Genomic DNA, 22,868 nt, shown 5'->3' with positions numbered 1-22,868 from the left:
GAGATGATTTGACTCCCCGTGTTCTTTGATTGATTCCAACTTACCACAGTTGTTTGATGGAATAAATGATGGCATGTAAGAAAGAAAAGAGACAATAAGCACAAGTGACAAGTTAACTGGCTAGTGAAATGTGCTAGTGAAGTTTGATTTGGTGCAATGGGTAAATAGTCCCACTCATAAACTGGGCCACATGTTAGATCTGGTTTTAACTCACAATCTGTAAATTGAAGATGTAGAGGTCTGTGGGTCTAATTTTTATGACTTTTATGCATTGGCTGCGATGGCACGGTCGGTGCGTTTGTTTGTTTACGTGTTAGATGAACACTAAACAGGCTTTTCAACGTGTCAGGACTCTTACTGGACAATCTATTAAACAACCTATTTGTGTTTCAGATCCTATCACCTTTGCTATCAATCTTAATCATATCTATGCCCGTTTTGACACCTGATTTTTCAGCAGAATGTGACAGCCTTTTGGATTCCATGCCTTCACAAGAGTTGGATTATGAGTCCCTCTTAACTAAGCAGGATGTCTATTTCCAGCTCATTAAATGCAAGCCGAATAGGGCTCCTGGGCCGGATGGAATTCCTGGTCGGGTCTTGAAAAACTGCCCTGGAATTAACTCCTATTCTTCATCCTCTCGTCCTTCGTTCTCTCTGCACTTCAAAAATACCTGTCATATGGAAATCATCAGTTGTCATTCCTGTTCCCAAAAGATCACATCCATCAGAACTAAATCATTACAGGCCAGTGTCGTTAACCTCAATCATAATGAAATGTTTTGAGAAATTGGTCCAAAATATAATTTTTATAATAATGTTTCACCATTTTTGGATTCTTTTCAATTTGCATACAAGCAGAAAAGAGGTACAGATGATGCAGTGGCTTGTCTTCTGCATTGTTTGCTTCAACACTTGGACACCCCTGGAAATTATACTAGACTTCCTTTTATTGATTTTTGTTCTGCCTTTAATTCAATTCAGCGTCATCAGGTAATTAAGAAATTACAGGGCCTGCAAGTTCCATCACCATTAATTCACTGGATTTATATTTTTCTGTCTAATAGGCCTCAAGTGGTAAAAGTGGACAATTCATTATCACCCACCGTCGTTCTTAATACTGGCGGCCCCCAGGGATGTGTATTAGGTCCATTTCTTTAGGGTTTTTTTGGGGGGGGGGACATAACTGTTTGTGGTTGTATTGTGATAAGTGTGTGTAGTTGTCCTTGTGTTCCATATGCACCTTCTGTGAAAATGAATTCCTTCTTTGAGGACAAATAAACGAATCTATCTATCTGTCTATTGATATTCAACCGGTTCTCTTGGATAAGTCGTAGGGGTAGACTGAGTACAGCAGAGACACTTTCTGCTTTATTCATCACTACACAAAAACTAGATGCTGAACTGAAGTGATTTTTCACATGATATTTCTTTTGCTTGTGTACTAAAATATCATCAATTGATAATAGCCATAAGTAGTTTATATTTTCCACAATTAGCTCATAAACGTGAGGTGCATTTTTGTCTCAACTGTATATGGTGTAGAGTTGAAACAGTAGCATGGTACAGTTGAGACACCCATTCTTAATGCTCTAAAGCTGGATAACCATTTATAGCAAATGTAATAAATTACAAAATTACAATTTTAAATAATTACAGTTTAATAATACATTTATTTGCTTTATTTAATTCAGATTCAGTTAAACAAAATAGAAACAAATATTTAACACTAGAAAATATATGGCAAACAGTACAAATGTAAACATAACAGTAAAAATAACAATATGTAATAATAACATACTTGTATATTCTATAACCCTACCTCTAAACCTACGCTTCACTCGAAACTTTCTGCATTTTTACATTTTCAACCATTCATTAAATCATGGGGACCTAAAAGATATTCCCATAAGGTTATAATATACTGTTATTACTACTTGTGGGGACATTTGGTAGGTAATACCAGTACACAAACACACACAGCCTCTGTATGCATTTTATTTCCTATGATTGAACTGTTACTGTATACAGTAAAGGGTGTCTCAACTTTCTAATATAATATATTGCTATGCATTTAAAATTAGTTTAATATGTTATATCCATTAAAATGAAAGCTTAAGAACATTTTGATTTTTAAATAATTTAAGTCAAACACTGGTGACACAGCCACTTACTGTATGTCTGTCATTCTGAAGTAACACTATTACTATAGAGTTTGTGTTGTTACCAGGAAAGACAGTAAAACCAGACAATTCAGCCTAAATCCATACTTTTCTAAAATGGAGGCTGCCATCATGATGATTTCAAGATCAGGGGACATTTTGGAAATATTAATAATAAGTATGTATTTATCAAAATTTTGATTAAAACATATCAGATCTGCAAGTTATCAACATAACAGACACTAATAAAGTGCGACACATGAAATTGTCAGAAGTTTAGCTAAATAAACAGCAGTAGCCTACATCGAAGAAATTTACATGAAATGGTCTTCTAAGCTCCACAACATCCCAGCATAAACGCTCCCGATAAAATATTTGTTATTTATGCTAAGCACCAGCATTCACAAACACTGGTATTTGTAACAGAAAAGCAAGCATGGGCTGCTGCCAGCATAGTTAGGCAGAATGCGAGCAGCTTCCTTTATTATCACTAAAAGATGACATCTCAGTTCATCGCGATCTCATAAAGCTCTGGTATAACACAATGAACATATGCACAATGAATCTTTCAAGATGTCTACACTTCCCGTATTAAAGTGAGCACGCAATTTCAGCACTGCTGTGAGTGGATTCTAACTTCATCACCTCTGATTGGCCATTGCATTCCAGAAATCAACAGCTGAGTCTGTGATTGGCTACATTGCGGAACCCTTTAAACACGTGTTATAAATAGAAACTCTGCCTAGCTTGTGCATGTTAATCATTTTAAAGGGGTCATATGAGTTGCTAAAAATAACATTATTTGGTGTAATGCAATGTGTTTATGTGGTTTAAGGTTCAAAAAACACATTATTTTCCACATATTGTACATTATTGTTGCTCCTATGCCCTGCCTTTCTGAAAAGCATCATTTTTACAAAGCTCATCTTTCTAAGAAGTGTTCTGATTGGCCAGCTATACAGTGCGTTGTGATTGGCCAAATACTGTGGAAACTTAACACTGGACTTCAAGCAACTTGGGCTATGAGCTTCTCCACCCTTCCTCCAGACTCTAGGACCTTGGTTTCCAAATGAAATACAAAACTTGCTCTCATCTGAAAAGAGGACTTTGGACCACTGGGCAACAGTCCAGTTCTTCTTCTCCTTAGCCCAGGTAAGATGCCTCTGACGTTGTCTGTGGTTCAGGAGTGGCTTAACAAGAGGAATACGACAACTGTAGCCAAATTCCTTGACACGTCTGTGTGTGGTGGCTCTTGATGCCTTGACCCCAGCCTCAGTCCACTCCTTGTGAAGTTCACCCAAATTCTTGAATGGATTTTGCTTGACAGTCCTCATAAGGCTGCGGTTCTCTCGGTTGGTTGTGCATCTTTTTCTTCCACACTTTTTCCTTCCACTCAACTTTCTGTTAACATGCTTGGATACAGCACTCTGTGAACAGCCAGCTTCTTTGGCAGTGAATGTTTGTGGCTTACCCTCCTTGTGAAGGGTGTCAATGATTGTCTTCTGGACAACTGTCAGATCAGCAGTCTTCCCCATGATTGTGTAGCTAGTGAACCAAACTGAGGTCACGGGGTGGCACCAGCCCCCCTCAAAATGTGCTTGCACCACTAGAAATCGTTATGTTACGTTTCTTCCTGTTGTTTCAAAGATTAAAGGCAAAATCACTTTCCCAAATAGTCTGCAGTAACGTGGTAAACGCTCAAATGTGGGGTTTTAATAATGTTAGCGTTCTGACACTTGGAATCGTAAGATGATGTAGAATAGTAAACACCTGTTTGTATTGAATAAACAAACGTTTTTGCGTGGTAGTCTTGTATTTTTTATTTTTGTTTGCAATGTCCAAGAACAGCTTCACATTTAAATGATTTTGAACCAAATTAACCAAAAATGCATGGACGACATCCTTATTTATGTATCTGTAATAAGTACTAAATTCAGCAAATAAATACGAAAGCATTGTTTTCTAAAGATATAGACAAACCAAGTCCTCTGTTTGGTGGACATCATTTTTATTTAGAGATGGTTAACATCGAAGTTAATAAGCCCCTTACCTTAAGTATTTCAAAGTATTTAGATTAAGTTACTAAACTTAAGTAATCTAACAAAATATGTTACAAATTGCTTTTTAAAGCATGTATGTTGTAATGTGAAATAACCTTCCCAACCCTGTTCATGCGTTCCCTGGGAATTGAACCCATAACTTTGATGTTGCTAGTGCCAGACTCTACTACATATGTTTTATATGATACCATCAGCATTACAGTCTGAGTGAAAAACTGAACTGAAATGGACATGAATTTCAGATGGCCTTTGACAGCAGCACTGAGCCTGGGAAGTTTTGGAAGGCCACTGTCCAGCAGAGTTTGGGTTCATCCCTAATCAAACACACCTGCTGTAATCATGAATGGTGAAGGTCTTGTTCTGCGTTCGAGACATTCGGGTTAAAACGTCCCACTTCCAACTTTAATGATTTACAATCACTTGTCACATTCACATGTTGACCACATGATGTCGCCATAACACAAAGAGAGCGTTTTGTGTTTTTTTGTGCCAATTGTCTCAAAAAAAGAAAAGTTAGTTTTGGAAACAGTTTACGAAAAGTACAACATTAAGATATCATTTTATAAACTCAACCTTAAATAACTGGGTCACTTAAAAAAAAAAACTTCAGTTGCAATTAAGTTATGCTAACAAATCATGTTTGTGTAACTTAATTCATGTGGAACCACTGAGCATGACTAAATAAAGCAAGTTCCAAAACTGCCGTCTATTGTGGAGCCTCTTAAACTGGCCAGATCAAACACCAAATCATGTCTTCATTCTACATGACCTGTCTATGGCCTTTCACACTGTAGACCAGCAGATCCTCCTGTCTACCCTCTCTGACTTGAGCATCAAAGGTACAGTAGATCTTCACAGGTCTCTTGGAGTGGAGGGTTATCTGAGCCACATCAGCGAATCACTGGCGTTCCTCAAGGTTCTGTGTTCACTCCTTTTCTGTTCTCCATTCACACAACGGCCTGGTCATCATGCACTATGAGCATTATTGCTTTCATGACAGATCCGTTGTGATGCACTTTATATGTATAATTTTGTAAAATGCTTCTGCTAAATTAGTGTAGGAATAATTAAGATACTGTGAAATGGTATATTCATTTGACAAAAACCGTGATGTTGGGACAGTTTGTATAATATTTTAGTGACTAACACAACCACTGAATATGCAGAGCTCTTTAGACAGACATCGACAGTTTGACCAATACTGGTCAGTAAAAAAAAAAAAAAAAACAATGCAATGGTGGTAAAAATGATAGAGCATGCAAAACCAGACTTGAAAGTAAAATGTGGTCATGAAGTGATAAAGTAATCAAAATTAGCGGCTTTTTAAATGCATTTAAACTTAAACACTAAAGTCATGTATATTCAAATGTTACCTAACGCCATTGATTAAACTCTAGATGTTCACAAGGTGAGGATTATACCGTGAAAAGCACTCTGGAGACAGAAAAGCATCAAGGCCACACGTTTTAGTTTTACAAAATTTATTTGCAGGAATGCAAAAACACTTGTTATGCAGCAGTACTTTAAAACACCATTTTTTATAAAAAATGGTCTGATGGTGATACAGAAATAATTGTGGAGTCAGTCATATTCAAAATCCAGTCAATACTTTTAAAGAGGCAAAAAAAGAAACTGAAACATCAACAGAATCCCTTTAAAAATGTATAAACCCTGTTCGAGCGCATAAGAGAATTAAAGTTACCGATAACATGCCCAAAACGATGCATATCTTAATAATCCATCACATCAAATGTGATGAAAAGGCAGCTATGGTGTGCCCAGTTCAATGACATCATACGTCCTGCCTGCCCTGAGCACAACTCTTATTACAGACCGAATGGGTAATGACATAATCAGAGCCGCTCTCACCAGTCCAGTCTGATTCACAATCAGCACCAGGGATGGAGATGGAGCAAAGCCTAAGTACAGAGATCGATCCCAGCTGATCTCCTGTCAGCCAGTCCAGCCTAACCGCCTCCGCCGAGAGAACGAGGAAGCAGCGGCTATCAGACCGGTGCTCTGGACTTACCTTTAAAAACGGTGAACTGTGCTTGCCTAGGCAGCATGTAGTTCACAAAAGGGATGGTGTTGGTTTCAAAATTGATCAAGCAGCCATCAATGTGGCCAGCATGTTCTTAAAACAAAAAAGGATTTAAAAAATTCATTTGGGGCGAGGGTCTGAGAAACACAGCTAAAGCTTCTCAAAGTAGCTTCTTCCTCAAGTTCAAGCTTTTACAAACAAGTAATGTCCTCATCACCTGTCTCACGAGCTGTAACTACATCCTCAGAGGCAGGCGTCTCGCTCAGCTCAGACTGACGAAGGCAAGGCTTCTTTAGACTCATCACATGAGTGTCATTCACATGCCCAGTCTGACTGTTCAGCATTATTACAAAAGGACTATAATACACTAGGTACATTGGCTCTGATGTTGCCCTTGTGCATAAGTTGAATATAAAAAGCCCTGCTTGCATTAAGTCTCCGTATGTACAGTACAGATAGGGCAGTTTCAGCCTCCAGGATGAGGTAGTTAACCAACCCTTTCCAAAAAAAAAAAAAAAAAAAGGTTCTGAAAAGAACCATTTTACCTGGAATGCCTGGTCAGTCACGCCAGGTTGTAACAACGGAAGGAGGAAAAAAATAAGAGGCAAGACTCAAATACAAGCTTAACATGTGTGTCCACATGATAAGCTGCAGTTAAAAATGCACAAAAATATACAACAGCATCAAGCTCCTCCAAGCCACTTCAAACATCTACAAAGTGCAAAATACATGTAACGTTAAGGATAAAACTCCTTTGGGCTACTTCGACCTCCAGAAGTAACGGTAAATGGCATTTTCTCTCATGACACAAGGGTTCTGGGACATTCTTATATAAACTTTAAAATAAAATAAAAATTTAAATACAAAAACAAAAGAAAACAATACACAAAGAAGAGTCCACACACGTCTAATCGTGACTTTGCGTTGATGGCAATCTTGGAGGCAGACAGGGAGAAGATATGCTTCCGTAAGGCAGGACCCGAGCTGGACCGTGGAACGGACCTTACCATCACATCCGCTGGCAGCACCTGGCGTGAGCCCACTGAGCTAGTCAGTCTTCACTGGGACATGTCAGGACCAGCCTCGACCCCTTTTCCCTGCTAGCCAGGTAACAAAAGGAACACAAATTAGAGGAGCGTTAACAATGAATACAACACAAAAGGAAAAAGAAAAATCACACAAGGACACAAACGACCGCAAAGAAGATGTCAAAGAAAGAGAGACGAAGCAAAATGCATTCACTAGACTACCGACGACACCCTAGGTTTGGCATGCACACGTGTAAGGAGCCCGAGAGAAACGAGCACAACAGTGGCTCGGATCTAAGCGACAGGAATTAGGTGATCTGAAGGGGGTGGGAAAGTTGCACAGACACGAAAGAAGGAAAGCAAAAGAGAGTCATGCATGGTAGCTTCCCACAGTGGCTCAAATTTGGGACAAACGTGCAAGGGCAAAGAGAGTTAGAGCTTCCAGCGACAAAGACGCCTCGTCTGGACACGCCGCTTTGCGTCAAATTGTGCTTTCTGTGGCTATCATCGAGTTTAGCCTCTGTCCTCGTGGAGTTTCTCTAACAAAACCCCATTGAAGGGGATCTCAGGAGAGAAGGTTCCCAAAAATTGCAATGGCAGTGAATCGGAGTAAAGAAAAGCCTCTCAGTGGAGGAGATTGTGTGAAATGGGGTATGTATTTACACAAAGCTTGAGTGGAGAGGATGCGGACTTCAACTTGGTGATATCAATTTGAAGGCATGCAGAGTGAGGTAGCAGCACATGTCTACAGGCAAACCTTTAGTCCTTTTTCTTCCACAAGGAGCCATAAATTTGTAGGCAATTTGAAGAGAGAATTTGCCGAAACATGAATTTGAAACACAATTTGAGTTTTTGTACACTGGTGCGTGTATGTTTATTCAAGCAGACAAACAGCAAAGAATACAAGCCAAAATGTAAAGCCAAAAATTAGGATCAAAGTCCTTTTTTCTTTTCTTTTTTTAAATCGTTTTCCCCAAAAACAAGACAAGCTATTTGACTAGCATTATCTTTTGTAACATACAAATAGCAATTTTTTTTTTTCTTTTTCCTTTTTTCTTCTTGAATACAAGTTTAGGAGACACTGTTTTTTTTTTTGTTTTTTTCTTTTCCTTTTTTGTTGCTGTTACCTACTTAAGACATGAAGAGCAAAATTCCTATGAACATACATGGTACTATATAGCCAAATAGACAGGTTGAGCACAAAATTGCAAATTTAAAAATTTCAATCCCGATTTTAAAAAGTAGGAAACGACTTCCAAACAAAACATAAAACAAAAACAGTTCGGCAGAAGCAGGTGGGAGTGACTACTGATCGAGTCCAAGCGGATTCTTAAAATATGTACAAGAAAACCCGCCGGGAAGAGGAGAGAGGCAACCTTTAATGGATTTGAGGGCCAATCAAGTCTCTATAAAAAGGTTTGTTTGTTTTTTTTTTTTGTTGGTTTTTTTTTATTGAAAACAAAACAAAAGAGCCCTACATTCTCTACTTCCACTGTTGCCCAAAAGAATCCTGATAAAACTCCTGGTTGTCAGATTTGTAACCATAGTTACCAGAATGATCGCCACCTTGCAAGGGTTGCTGTGCAATGGGTTGCGAGCCCCAGTTCTGATTAATGGTCTGGCGCCGTTTGGAATCTGGCTGGTTGTAGCCATCGGCTTTGCGCTTGCCTCCTACATTTCCACCGCGTCCACCCCGAACACCACGTACCCCGCGCCCTCTCGGCAGAACCCCGCCTCTGGCTCCTCCGCGTGGGCCCCTGCTGGCCCCTGGCCCTCCGCCGCGCTGCGGGAAGCCCGCCCGGCCCCGTGGAGCGCTGGCCCCTCTGCCGCGCGCGGGAGACGTCCCACCTCGAGCCCCGCCGCGCCCCCCTCTGCCTCGAGCGGGCGCCTGGAAGTCATCATAGCCGAAGTACGGGTCGTCGTAGCCGCCCCTGTAGTTATGGTAATCGTAACCATAATAATCGTAGTAATCTTCGTAGCCGTAATAGTCTGGCGGGTAGGAGTAACCGCCCCGACTGGCACCCCTGCCCCGGCCCCTGGCAGGAGGCGGCATTTGAGGAGGCCCATAGTAGTAGTAATCGTCATACCTGGGAGAGAAGAGCACAGGGATGTTTACATGAAACAAGCCGCTCTGAGATCGCTCGCCTCGGAGACAGAGCTGTAAAGCGTCTGCTCCTGGAGGGCTGCAGAGTCCAGCTCCAACCCTAACCAAACACACCTGCCTGAGCTATCAGGGTGTTCAGGATGACTCAAAACACCGATGCCCTGTCCAAATACACACACTTGCCGTCATTGCACTTGAATACTTATGACGCATTTCCTGTATTTGGCCCAAGTGAGGATGAAGACCACAAGTGTGTCTAACTTATTTCCTGATGGGACACACTTATAGTGTTGTAAAAATGCAATAGCTTTAGCTGTGCTTTGCATTTTAAAAATCAACTTCTAAATGTCTGTTTAGTAGTCCCTATAACAGATGACAATTTAATTTGTGGTGCTTCTAATTAAGTGACGTAAAGCAGTTGCAAATGTTGTACAAAAATATTACCACTACTCCTCATTGCACCAATAAAACGTGCAACTTAGTTAGATATTACATTTAATTTGGTAGAAAAACTATTATAATAATAATAATAATAATATTTAACTTGCATTGGAAAGGCATCTGTGACCTCTTGCGAGATCTCAACAAAAAGTCTCACAACTTATTTCAAAACATGCATGACTAAGCCTCGAATAGCAGTCCGGAGTGGTTTTGGATTTAGTGTGGGTTAAGGGCACTACACTTCGGCATGTTTAAGACTTGGGACAGTCTTGCACTCTTACTTCCTGGCACGTGCACGCGCTGTCAGGTGGCCAAGAGCACAAGTGTGGGTATTTGGACAAGGCATAAGTGTGCTGCATAAGAGTTGGACCGGACGTCTTGAGCATAGCTGCCCTTCATGAGCAGTGCTGGACACCACTGCTGTAAACCCACAAAACTCACATTTGCGTCTTCGCTGCTTGACGCTGCGCCTTCCTCTCTTTCCGCTTCTGGTCGGGTGGCTTGGCGAACACAATCTCAATGTGCTCCCCCTCTAAATCTTTACCGTTCATTTCTGCCAGCGCCTGCAAACATCCATACCGTCACACCACTGTAACGACCCCTCAACAAAACCAGAAACATGCACCTGGACACTTGTTCCAAAGCGTCTTACCTTGACCGCTCCATCCCTCTCATCGAAATGAATGAAGGCGTAGTCTTTCAGTTTCTTGACTCGCTCCAGTTTGCCAAACTGGCCGAATGCTTTTTCAAGTATTTCCTCTGTGACGCTGTTTGCCAGGTTCCTGACAAACAACACTTTCACCTAGGAGCAGATGAGATGACAACATGAGCTCCCTAGTTGTAAGAGAAGCTGGGGCCTAAATATAAGCGCCGTTATATCAGTCTGGCATTTAGGTCAGTTGAAAACCCCAAGACTTTGATCAACAGTGCACCCATAGCAGAAGGAAGACGCTGACCAACGTCCAGTCGACAGTAAACTGCCAGCATAAAGCCTACTGCTTCAGAACAGTGTTATCTGAAGAGAATGTGGAAAGAGAATCTCAGCAGGAACTGAGAAGGTGATCGTCTTTCAGTACAACCCCTTCACCAAAGAGAACACCTTGTGGTTTAGCATCGGATCATGTTCTGACCTTTGCCATGACCTCCGGGTCAGGATCCTCAATAGGGTCGGCCCACTCGACGGTGACCACATTGCCCCAGACCTTCACTTTCCCGCTCATGAGCCTCCGTCGAGCCTGTGCTGCTGTTTTGTGGTCCTCGTACTCCAGAAAACAGAAGCCCCTGTTCTTTTTCTTATCATCCGGCTGATGGTAAAGGATGACATCAGTAAGACCCTCTGAGAAAAAGAGAAAGAACATTAAATGTAGATCTTAAAATCTTTAAAGAACCCTAAAGAACAAAGCACGCTGAGAGGACACAGCAATGCATCCTCATTTCAAAGCAAAGCTCACCTGTGACTTTGGAAAACTCTTCAACAATCTGTTCTTTTGTCTTGCTCTTGGGAATGGAGCCCACAAAGAGTCTGTTGTTTGCCACTGATATACACACGCCAATATGTTTGCCCGGGCGAATTTCATGATTGTTACACTGAGAGGAGAAAAACAGGGATTGAATACTTCAACAACTGTTGTCTTGGTAAAGCCTCGCTTGCACTCATGTCTATCACTACCCAACCACATTTTTTCACAAAGACCCCAATAAGGTTTTCTGGAGTGATTCTGAGATATGCTTGTGAATCTAGTTTGATTCTTGAAGACAGAAGCAGCAGGTACACACTCATGAATGGAACTGTATGATCCGAGTGTCTTACTAGCTTGACGGCCTCCTGTGCAGCCTCTTTAGTGCAGAACGTGAGGAAGGCGTAGCCCCTGTTCAGGCCGCTCAGAGGATCCATCATCAGACGCAGGTCCCAGATCGGCCCTGCCTTCTCAAACAGAGGCACGAGCTCATCTTCAAACAAGTCCCTCGGGATCTTCCCCACAAAGATCTGCAGTATGGAGAGAATGGAGAAGTCAATGAGCCAGTCTGACAGGTTAGAGCCAAAGCTTACAGCCATACTAAAACACTCCAGAGGCTACAACATTAATTTAATCAAAAGAAAAAGCAGATGCACTGAAGATCTGAAAACAGGAAGGTGATTCAGGTCTTTCATTAATCTCTCTATAAAGCCCGATTATGATCAGGGTAATCGTTAACAAAAAAAACAATTATTTGAAAAACATTAACTGGAAAAATTCAGCTAATTGCTAAAGCAATATCTCATTTTCATTTGAAAAACAGAACTATAGCATAATACTTAAATAAAAGTGTGACTGGTCAGTGGCGTCTTCCTCAAATATTTTTCTTCTCACATAAAACATCAACTCAAATCAGTATGGTCATTCATTTTATTTGTTAAGCAGCCAAGAATGGATTATGGGGATGATGAAAAGGCATTATCCAGTTGGGGTGCTTCTGATAGTAACATTAGCATGCTGCGTTTGAACTCCACACAGATTTCGGTGTACCTGCTAACATCTCAGCAGCATCTGCTGGGTTTTACAGCAGCCAGATGCTCTTAAATGTGGAGAGGCTGTAGAGTCAGATCTTAGCGGTAAACTGTCACCGTAACAAAGTTACTCCAGAACAGTGTACATAACTCATCATTTGGACAGCCTTTAAAGACAGCTGATGTAGTGCATCACAGCATGAGTGATGTGAATTACCTCTGTCCCGACCGTGGGCTGAGCACCAGTGTAGACGGACTCTGGCGGAGGACCGCCGTACTTGCGCTGACCTGTAGTGACATCAAGGGTGTAGCCTGTTCTCTCCAGCAAAGTCTGAAAACACGACCAAATCAATCAACAGGTGCTCGTTTCACTGAAGTGAAATGTTTAGGGCCAATCTGTTTAATTTCTCAAATTCCGTTTTATTTTTCTGGATTCAGATTTTTCTCCCCATTTTAATTTTTCTGGACTTTTTTAGGTCAAAATAAAATGTTATTTAAAAAGCATGTCTAATTAAAATCATGAAACTTACACAATTTATCATCAACTTTTTAAAAGCTTAACAAAAATGACATGTTTGGGGCCTGTGAAATGTTTTGGTTTTATATTTTGTTAAATTCTGTGTTTTAGCACATCTTACAATACCCTTATGAAATGTTTTGCGTCTCAGAAACTCTGCATTTACATTTTTCTGGTTATCAAATGAAGGCATAACAGTAATTCATCTTTTAATTAATGAAAATTAAATTATTTTTAGCAAATGAAAGGGAATTACTATTAAAATTAAACATGGAAGAAACATTGTATGATTATTCCTTCAATAAGGTTATATTAATTTTAGTGGTAGTAGTATGTTCATTCTACTGAACAATAGTAATGCATTTCTGCCACATTAAAGTTACATTTCTGATTAATTCATCCAAACTTTGACAAAATCCGCTTTAAACTGTAAATTCTGTTTTTGTAACAGTTTTCCACGTTGCGGAGATCGCAGGGCTCTTTATATTAAATAAAAAGCCCAAACGCACCTTAATTTTTGCTTCATCTGGTCCTTTCGTGGAATCTACAACTTTGGTCCCCTGTTTCTCTCTCTGCCTGTAGGTCTTCATCACGCCACAGAGAAAGGCACTTTTGTTCTGAGTGAACGCAAGCGAGAGCGAGTTAGTAAATCCTTCCCACGTTTCACTACACTGACTCAAAGAGCAGAGCACTTACTTGCACATGGGATAGGTCGCTCTCTTTGAACTGGACAAGGACTTGCAGTGCACCTTCCTCATTGAACTCTTTCAGTGCTTCAATGGCCCTCTCATCCAGGTCACTGTGCGCCACAAGGCCTGCAGGGAGAAAACCAGGGAAACCTCAGCGTAGCCGAGAGATGTGACGATCTGCAGGAGTCTTTACCACCCGTCCAGTCAGGCTCGTGGATTGCACATCAGAGTCACTCAGAGAGAGAGTTCATGTGTATCATCATTTGGACAGGGCTTCAGCGCTGCTAGGGACTTCACCAGTCGCTTGTGATTACGGGATAAGAGTATTTTGCTGTCTGATCATCCAAATAATTCCAGGTTTTCCACAACTATGTAAACCCCACAAAAACCACCTGAATAGGCATGCAGAGTCAATAGCAGCACCTCGTTCATACAGTAATAACGATTATCCCAGGAGCACCCGGCCCCTCTTACCCACTTCGTAATTAGCATCTGTTAGTGATAAGCCATAGGGAGCATCACCTGTCTCGGCTCTAGACAGCTGCCTCCATTGTCCCGGCTTATGCCCAGCTGGCCCGCGTCCCCCGGGGCAGCCCACCCCCCTTCAACAGCGCAGAGCTAATCCCCAGAAAGGCTGCTCTCAGGATCGGACCAGACATGCTCAATCCAGCCTTTATTTCTGCGGGTCGGCGTGCCGTTACAATTCAGCATCATTTAACGCTGCAGTACCCATTTTGCAGTGAAACCACACAAAGTTGCTAATTACCTGCCAATTCCCTATGCAAGAAAACATACGACACGTACAGTTCAACATGCACTGAATATGATGAATGTCAATTTGGAGGGTTCAAGTTTTGGCTTACCTGCTAGGTAAATTTCATCTAGCTTTTCAGCAACTTTTTGTGGTAGACCAGCTTCTAATAAAGTGTTGAAGTGGTCAGAATGGGTAACTGCAGCAGACGTGTCCATTGGTTCTTCTGTACCATTCCCATTAATATGTTCTGTGGCCATGTCTCCAGAAATCTGTTCAAATGCAATAAGCCAAATTATTGCAGGTTTTGGTAGACAGTTACACAAATTAAGTGGGTATTCAAGTTTATGTATAGGGTTCCTCCATATTGCAATCTAAAAATCATCCAGTCTTTTTTTGTTTTTTCACCTGCATGCAGTGATACAAATGCGCTGGACCTTTTCCCATCACAATCATACATGCATAAAGCATCCTAGCAAACAGCCCCCCCAAAACATCTACAGTCTCTCACACTCCACAACCAGCCAGCATGTTTACTGCATCCACAGCGTGAGCAAACACAGTAAACAAGTGCGGTCCATGTGCTCAACACAAGGCCGTGTGAAGCTTCAGTTCCTCGCTCATCTTCATTATAATAAACAGAGTACGAGAGAACTAGTTCACTGCGAACTCCAGAACGATGCTCGTGTAAATCAGTCCCAGATTGCAGACTGAACTGATGTTAAACAGCATCTACAGAGTATATATATATGTGTGAGTGTGTGTGTGTGTAATACGTGAACACACACGTTAAGACTGTATTGACGCGCGTGTGCACAGGCCCTCCACAGACACACACCGAGCGAATTACTCTTTAAAGAACTACGTGGCGACAACGCATTGCGCAAAACGTGCTGTAAACGCATTATCCACCAACACAGCTGAAGAAAATCAGAAAAGCTGCGAGATAAAAACAGTTTAGCGTGTTAAATGCGATTCAGGCGCGTGCCTCTTCATTAGCATTAGCCTGCTAACTTAGCAGCGTGACTCACGCACTCACACAACATCAGTTCATTTAGTGTGCAGCCACACGCTGTAATTACTAACAAAACAAAACGATGTACGTGTTTTTATGCGTTTAAACGGTTCTGAAGGCCTGCTCTCGCATAGTCAGCGTGTTTAACGTGTCCGGTAACCCCCTCCCCCCGCGGGATCCGCACATTGTTTCCAAACACCGGTAAAATCAAGGCCTCCGCGGCACGAAACGCCACGGAATCCGGCCCGGAGCGGCGTCACGCTTACCTGGCGCTGTTCCGCGGGTCTGTTCGGGTCTGTCGGTGTGAATATGTGTTCTGGGGGCGGTAAATGACTCCCCGGCGGAGCTCCGCTTGATTCCCGATAATATAAAATGGCGGGCGGCGCTGCTCACGCGCGGTGCTCCCTATCAACTGCCTCTGCCGCGACGGGGTTTCTGACGCAGCCGATCAGGGGCCGGGCCTGCAGGGGCGGGAGCGCGAGCGCGAGCGCTGTCCATATCAAACCTATGTTCACTCCACGCTCCAGATCAGTAGCTGGCGGTAATGCACCTTTAAATTGGTTTGCCAAAACCACCAGAAAACATCAGAAGAAGAAGAAGAAACAACAGAAACAGAAGAATGGATCGGTGTTGCCAAGTCTGCGGTCTTTAATTGGGCTACATTATCACTGTTGCCGCGGGTTGAAGCGACCCCAATAACGTGATATTTAGCCCCTAAAATGAGATTTTTACCAGGGGAACCCTACCAAAAAACGTGTATCTTACCCCCCGGAAGGCGATTTTTATCGCCCCCCAACGCGATTGGGCTAGTTTTGAGAAGCAAATGTGCGGGTTTAATTGTGAAAACCTGGCAACCCTGGAATGGCCTTTTCACATTTTTCAGCAGACTTCAATCATTCGTTTTGGCAAAGCACTTATACAGTAACATTTTAGTCAGAATTTTTAATATTTGTCCAATTTTATTTTGTAAGTGACCTCTCTTTTTGTTGTAAAGATTTTGTTTGATTATTTTACCACTTAAAAGAAGATATGGGCTACACGAAAATATTACATAATTTATGTTTTCTGTTAGTCAAATTTCATATAGCCTACACAAACAAAAATTTACTAAAAATTTCCAAACCTCTGTCTTTTTTCTTTTCCTTTGTTTTGTCTCTGTATGTAATTATCTGTATGTAACATACTGTTTAATTTAAGAAAAGAGAGACGTGTTTCTGAGCAGCAGAAGTCATCATTAGCTGGGTTAACTTCAAGAGCAGTGAACGCGAGAGAACCACAGATATATGTTTTGCATTTCCGTTTGCTCAAATAGCAAAAGAATAACGCCACAATAGTCTTTTCATGCGACTTTCAAAAAAAGGGAAAAGACTGATAACGTGGAGATGATCGTGGACTTCAGGAGAAACCCCCTGAACACACTGTGACTGCAGAGGAGTCATTCAGGTTCCTGGACCACCATCTCTCGGGACCTGGAGTGGGACACTCACATTGACTCTATTGTTAAAAAGGCCCAGCAGAGGTTCCTTCTCCAGCTGAGGAAGCTCAACCTGCCACAGGAGCTGCTGAATCAGTTCTACTCCACCATCACTGAATCTGTCCTCTGCACTTCAGTAACTGTCTGGTTCAGCTCAGCTACCAAATCTGACCTCAGACTACAGAGGGTAGTCCGGACTGCTGAGTGAATCGCTGGTACAACTCTCCAAGAACTGTACTCATCCAGAGTGAGCAAAAGGGCTGAAATCACTCTGGACCCTCACGTCCAGCACACTCGCTCTGAACTGCTGCCGTCTGGTCGACGCTACAGAGCTCTGAGCATCAGAACGACCGGCACAGGAGCAGTTTCTTCCCTCAGGCAGTCCATCTCATGAACACCTGACAATAACTGTGGAACACACACTATTTATACACTTATTTATCTAACACACATACTTAAGTCTACATTTCAATTTGCACATAATATACCTGTTCATACAACTGTCTATTTGTATATTTTTATTCCTTATTTACTTGTTCTATTTTTAATTATTCTTTTTATTATCTGTTTTTTGTTCCGTCGCTGTCATTCTGTCGCACTGTGGAAGCTTCTGTCACGAAAACAAATTCCTCGTAAGTGTAAACACACCTGGCAATAAAGCTGATTGTGATTCTAACGGCAGTCAGAAGAGAACGGTGTCAGATTCACCGTCCCTCCGGCGCAGAAACACCCTCGCATTAGCCTTAACTAGTTTTTTTGTAATTTGATGCAAAGGTGATATAAAACAAAGTATAGTGTTATAAATGTACATACATCTTTTAAAAAATCTAAATCTAAAAAACTTTCAAGGATTTACGATGCTGATGACCGTTAAATGCGTCATCACAGTCTTGTGAAAAGGGCCCATCTGCTCAGCTCCAGGGTTGCCAACTTTTAAGTTCAGCTTGGAGTGAATTTCTTTTTTTTTTTTTTGTATTATTATTTTCATTTATTTATTTATTGAGGGGGTGGGGTTTCAATCTCGATTCAATATAAATTAATCTGCATATACTTTACATATAACGGGATAAAAATCTTCTGATACATTATTTTTTTTTGCACATAGTTCCACTAGACAGATCATGCTTCTTAACTGACGGAGGAAGTACATCCTCTGCTGTGATTTCTTAACCACACGCATAACGTTGTTGTCCCACTTGAGATTGCTACAGATGGTAGTGCCAAGAAACTTATAAGAATCAGTGATGCTCACCGTACAACCATTTATTTTTAATGGAGCAAAGCAGGTAGACTTCTTTGTAAAATTAATAATTATCTCTACGGTCTTGCCAATGTTTAAATGCAAGTTATTATGACTACACCACGAGACGGTCTGATCCACCTGCTGCCTGTATGCTGATTCATCTCCATCATGAATAAGGCCAATGATTGTAGTGTCATCAGCAAATTATAAAAGCTTGACCGTAGAATCTGAGGAAGTACAGTCATTCGTGTAAATAGAAAATAACAGCGGGGAAAGCACGCACCCTTGAGGGGCACCAATACTGAGGGCGCTCCTGCCAGATGGGAATTCCCACAGTTTTACTTGCTGCACTCTTAATGCAGTCAAATGCCTTTTTTAGTACCATTTTAAACTTTTCTTGGGTTAAATTCAGTGTTTGCTTGCATTCATTAATATTCACTTGTGTGTACTTATCATTAAAAATTAAAAAAGGATGTAAGTTATTAACTTTTTAAATTTCACATTTACAAACCTAGTGTTTAATCATGTCTAAATATTTATTCAAATGCAAAACTTAAAAATAAGATAGCAGGTATGACCTGCAATACTCTTTTGAGTGAAAAATGATTAGATCCCCATGACTCATGAGAAATATTCAAAACTAATGCAATACAGAAATTGCGAAGTTAAGACATGACCAGTGGACAGCAAAATGCTCATCGGGTCAACACGGTCAGAAAAAACAGGTGGAGAAGAAAAGACACGTTAACTGCAAAAGAATTAATAATTTATGTGAAGAGTGAGAAACCATCAGGAAACATTTAGCCTCCAGCGCCAACATTTTCCAAAATTGCAACCTTCCTGGAGTCTCCAGAAAAACGCATTTCAAAAAAATTATAAATTGATTTGCATTTGAATGAGTGAAATAAGTATTTGACCCCTTCGCAAAACATGACAGTACTTGGTGGCCAAACCCTTGTTGGCAATCACAGAGGTCAGAAGTTTCTTGTAGTTGGTCACCAGGTTTGCACACATCTCAGGAGGGATTTTGTCCCACTCCTCTTTGCAGATCCTCTCCAAGTCATTAAGGTTTCGAGGCTGATGTTTGGCGACTCGAACCTTCAGCTCCCTCCACAGAAGTTCTATGTGATTAAGGTCTGGAGCCTGGCTAGGCCACTCCAGGACCTTAATGTGCTTCTTCTTGAGACACTCCTTTGTTGCCTTGGCCGTGTGTTTTGGGTCATTGTCATGCTGGAATACCCATCCGTGACCCATTTTCAACGCCCTGGTCCTGACGGTACATGTCCCCGTCCATCGTCCCTTTGATGCTGTGCAGTTGTCCCCTTAGCAGAAAAACACCCCCAAAGCATAATGTCTCCACCTCCATGTTTGACCGTGGGGATGGTGTTCTTGGGGTCATAGGCAGCATTCCTCCTCCTCCAAACACGGCGAGTTGAGTTGATGCCAAACAGCTGGATTGTAGTCTCATCTGACCACAACACTTTCACCCAGTTCTCCTCTGAATCATTGGCAAACTTCAGACGGGCTGTACATGTGCTTTCTTGAGCAGGGGGCCTTGCGGGCGCTGCAGGATTTCAGTCCTTCACGGCGTAGTGTGTTACACCAATTGCTTTCTTGGTGACTATGGTCCCAGCTGCCTTGATATCATTGACAAGATCCTCCCGTGTAGTTCTGGGCTGATTCCTCACTGTTCTCATGATCATTGAAACTCCACGAGGTGAGATCTTGCTTGGAGCCTCAGTCCGAGGGAGACTGACAGTTATTTTGCGTTTCTTCCATTTGCGAATATTCATTTACACCAACTGTTGTCACCTTCTCACCGAGCTGCTTGGCGATGGTCTTGTAGCCCATTCCAGCCTCGTGTAGGTCTACAATCTTGTCCCTGATATCCTTGGACAGATCTTTGGTCTCGGTCATGGTAGAGAGTCTGGAATCTGATTGATTGAGGATGATTGATTGAGGATGGCACTCTTAGTCTTTCTTGACTTCAACATTCTTCTAGACAAGCCTTATGCTACAGACTTCCATTCACTCCTTACCACTACTAGCACGCACAAATCAGGCAACCAACTTGATTTGATTTACACACGCAATTGTACTGCAGACAACATTTTGGTAGAACCACTACATATCTCTGACCATTTCTTCATTACATTTCAACTACATTTTGCTACCTGTGTGCCACCAACCCCTATACCGGTTACTTTTAGACGAAACCTACGCTCCCTTTCTCCCTCCCATCTCTCCTCTGTAGTATCCTCCTCTCTTCCATCACCTACCCATTTCTCATCTCTGGATGTGAATACAGCTACTGACACTTTATGCTCCACTTTAACCTCTTGTCTAGACGACATTTGTCCTCTCTCCTCTAGGCCAGCACGGGCTGCCCCTTCTAACTCCTGGTTATCCGATGTTCTTCGTGAGCATCGAGCCAAACTCTGAGCGGCAGAGAGAAAATGGCACAAATCAAAAGATCCGTCAATCCTAAGTAGGTATCAGTCTTTGCTCTCATCTTTCTCTGCTGAAGTCCACACTGCCAAATCCTCACATTTCCACAACAAGATCAACAGCGCTTCAGACATGCGTAATCTCTTCAGAACATTTAATTCTCTTCTCTGTCCCCCTCCACCACCTCCCACCACTTCTATATCAGCTGATGACTTCGCCACATTCTTCACAGACAAAACTAGATCAATCAGTAGTCAGTTCTCACCTCCACGCACACGACCGCCAACCAACCACATCCACTGCTAAAACTCCCATCTTCTCCTTCTGTCCCCTCACTGAGGCTGAAGTATCCAAACTTCTCCTCTCCAGCCATCCTACAACATGTCCTCTAGACCCAATCCCCTCACACCAAAACTACAGACCTGTCTCTCTCCTTCCATTCATAGCGAAAACCCTCGAACGAGTGATTTTCAACCAGGTATCATTGTTTCTTTCACAGAACAACAAACTGGACGCTAACCAATCAGCTCTTCTGGCTGGGCTTCCATCAAACACAGTCAAACCTCTACAAATGATTCAGAATGCAGCGGCACGACTGGTCTTCAACGAACCCAAAAGAGCCCATGTTACACCTCTCTTTATCTCCCTGCACTGGCTACCGGTTGTGGCTTGGATCAAGTTCAAGACACTGATGCTTGCTCATAGAACAACCACAGGCTCAGCACCCGCCTACATGCACTCACTATTAAGAATCTACATCCCCTCCAGAAGTCTGAGATCTGCTAGTGAGCGACGCCTCGTGGTACCATCACAGAGAGGCTCAAAATTCCTGACAATTTTCAAGCGACAGCTGAAAACTCATCTGTTTCAACACTGCTTGACTTCATTCTAGATAAAAAATAAACTTTGTCTTTCTCTTTATTTATTCCTTCCCTTTCTAGCTTGTACTTATTTGAACAATGCCTGAGACTTGGTGTTACAAGCACTTCGTCTGTCTGATTGCCTCTTCAAGATGAATCGCTTTATGTATTCCCCAATTGTAAGTCGCTTTGGATAAATGCATCTGCAAAATGACTAAATGTAAATGTAATTGATTGATTGCGTCTGTGGACAGGTGTCTTTTCTACAGGTAACAAGCTGAGACTCCCTTTAAGAGAGTGCTCCTAATCTCAGCTCCTTACCTGTATAACAGACACCTGGGAGCCAGAAATCTTGCTGATTGATAGGGGATCAAATACTTATTTCACTCATTAAAATGCAAATCAATTTATAACTTTTTTGAAATGCATTTTTCTGGATTGTTTTGTTGTTATTCTGTCTCTCACTGAGCGTTGAGAACACCAATTTGCAGGCAGGTTAGAAATCAGAAATACATAAAATCTTGTGTATAGAAGATAACATTAGCTATGTTTCCATCACCCTGTTTTTCTGTTTTGTTTTTTGAATGAGAAAATGAGTGATGGAAATGCAAAATGTCAACAACAAAAAATAAAATAGAAAAAATCCTTAGTTCACCAAAAAGTTTTTATGCTCACTTGAGGTGGCTTTTGACTTGTGCGAAAAAAGGTTAATGCAAATAATTGGAGATGGATACAGATTTACCGAATAAATTCCTCCATGCACATCAAAAACATCATGTGTCTTTGGGACGGCAAAACCTGACGAACCAGAGGACCGATTTCGTTGCACAGCAAATTATTACAAATTACAAATGAAATTCTGGTCAATCTGAAATGCCCGAGCAAAGTCTGTCGTAACCGTTTTTCTGTTCATGACTGCGTTTCCAAACAGCAGACATCCCTTTTCGACAGCAATGACTGCATATATTGTGTTTCGTCTGCTCGCTCCGAGGCGCAAGTCCCTGCTAAAAAAAAAAACAATAGAATCCCAATAGAAACCATCACAGAAATTACAATGTTTACCATTAAAATACCATTATAAACCATTAGCTTTTTCCAGTAAAACCATTACAAAATTCATTTTTTGTAGTGTGTTTTGGGCATTTTTCCAATAGGATTTAACATCCCACCAATAGAATCCACCCACATAGCAATTTTTCTCTGGCCCAGCTCCGGCCCACACAATCAGCTTTTGCTTGGCCCACATACCGCAATGACTTACGGTCCTAGTGTGTACCAAGTCTGGATTCCAGACAAGGGCCACACATGGGCCATAACTGGTCCAAGCCTCAGCCAAGTTAATTACCCATAACTGGCCCTGAATTGGGGTGAACACACTGACCAAGCAAAACAAATGTGGGCCAAGCAAAAGCTGATTGTCTGGGCCAGAGCTGGGCCAGAGAAAAATTGCTATTTGGGACCATACCTGTATGACCATAGCTGGCCCTATTCTGGCCCAGACAGCAACATAGTGTTGGCCCAGATCCGGCCCGCGTGAAATCCATGCG

At 41.8% G+C, this 22,868-nt stretch overlaps 1 protein-coding gene across 6 annotated transcripts; it reads right to left on the bottom strand.

Annotated features, from left to right (window-relative positions):
* Positions 1 to 5,686: 5,686 nt before the first annotated feature.
* syncrip (synaptotagmin binding, cytoplasmic RNA interacting protein) lies at positions 5,687 to 15,764 on the bottom strand. 6 transcript variants are annotated; one of them, XM_058755861.1, is made up of 12 exons: positions 15,563 to 15,764; positions 14,394 to 14,553; positions 13,538 to 13,656; positions 13,351 to 13,458; positions 12,542 to 12,655; positions 11,647 to 11,823; positions 11,288 to 11,423; positions 10,967 to 11,172; positions 10,489 to 10,638; positions 10,278 to 10,399; positions 8,843 to 9,378; positions 5,687 to 7,363 (listed from the first exon to the last, which is right to left on the bottom strand). In XM_058755861.1, exons 2-12 carry the CDS (start codon positions 14,539 to 14,541, stop codon positions 7,335 to 7,337), a joined length of 1,845 nt encoding a protein of 614 aa, XP_058611844.1. In that variant the 5' UTR covers positions 14,542 to 14,553; positions 15,563 to 15,764; the 3' UTR covers positions 5,687 to 7,334. The 6 variants fall into 6 exon arrangements, with proteins under 6 accessions (XP_058611844.1, XP_058611845.1, XP_058611846.1 ...); XM_058755862.1 differs by having other exon boundaries at positions 5,687 to 7,360; XM_058755863.1 differs by having other exon boundaries at positions 9,000 to 9,378; positions 15,563 to 15,762.
* Positions 15,765 to 22,868: the final 7,104 nt, after the last annotated feature.

The sequence above is a fragment of the Onychostoma macrolepis genome, chromosome 20, assembly GCF_012432095.1.
Source record: "Onychostoma macrolepis isolate SWU-2019 chromosome 20, ASM1243209v1, whole genome shotgun sequence".
Lineage (NCBI taxonomy): Eukaryota > Metazoa > Chordata > Actinopteri > Cypriniformes > Cyprinidae > Onychostoma > Onychostoma macrolepis.
Note: the sequence above shows the minus strand (reverse complement) of the source record. Positions and strands in the feature narration are given on the sequence as shown.

Excerpts from the sequence above, each read along its gene's own strand:
- syncrip (XM_058755860.1), bottom strand. The coding sequence starts at position 14,541 with ATGGCCACAGAACATATTAATGGGAATGGTACAGAAGAACCAATGGAC. Across the intron at positions 11,173-11,287 it reads AGAGTTTTCCAAAGTCACAG|AGGGTCTTACTGATGTCATC; the intron begins GTGAGCTTTGCT and ends TCTTTTTCTCAG. Across the intron at positions 10,639-10,966 it reads ACCCGGAGGTCATGGCAAAG|GTGAAAGTGTTGTTTGTCAG; the intron begins GTCAGAACATGA and ends ATCTGCTCCTAG.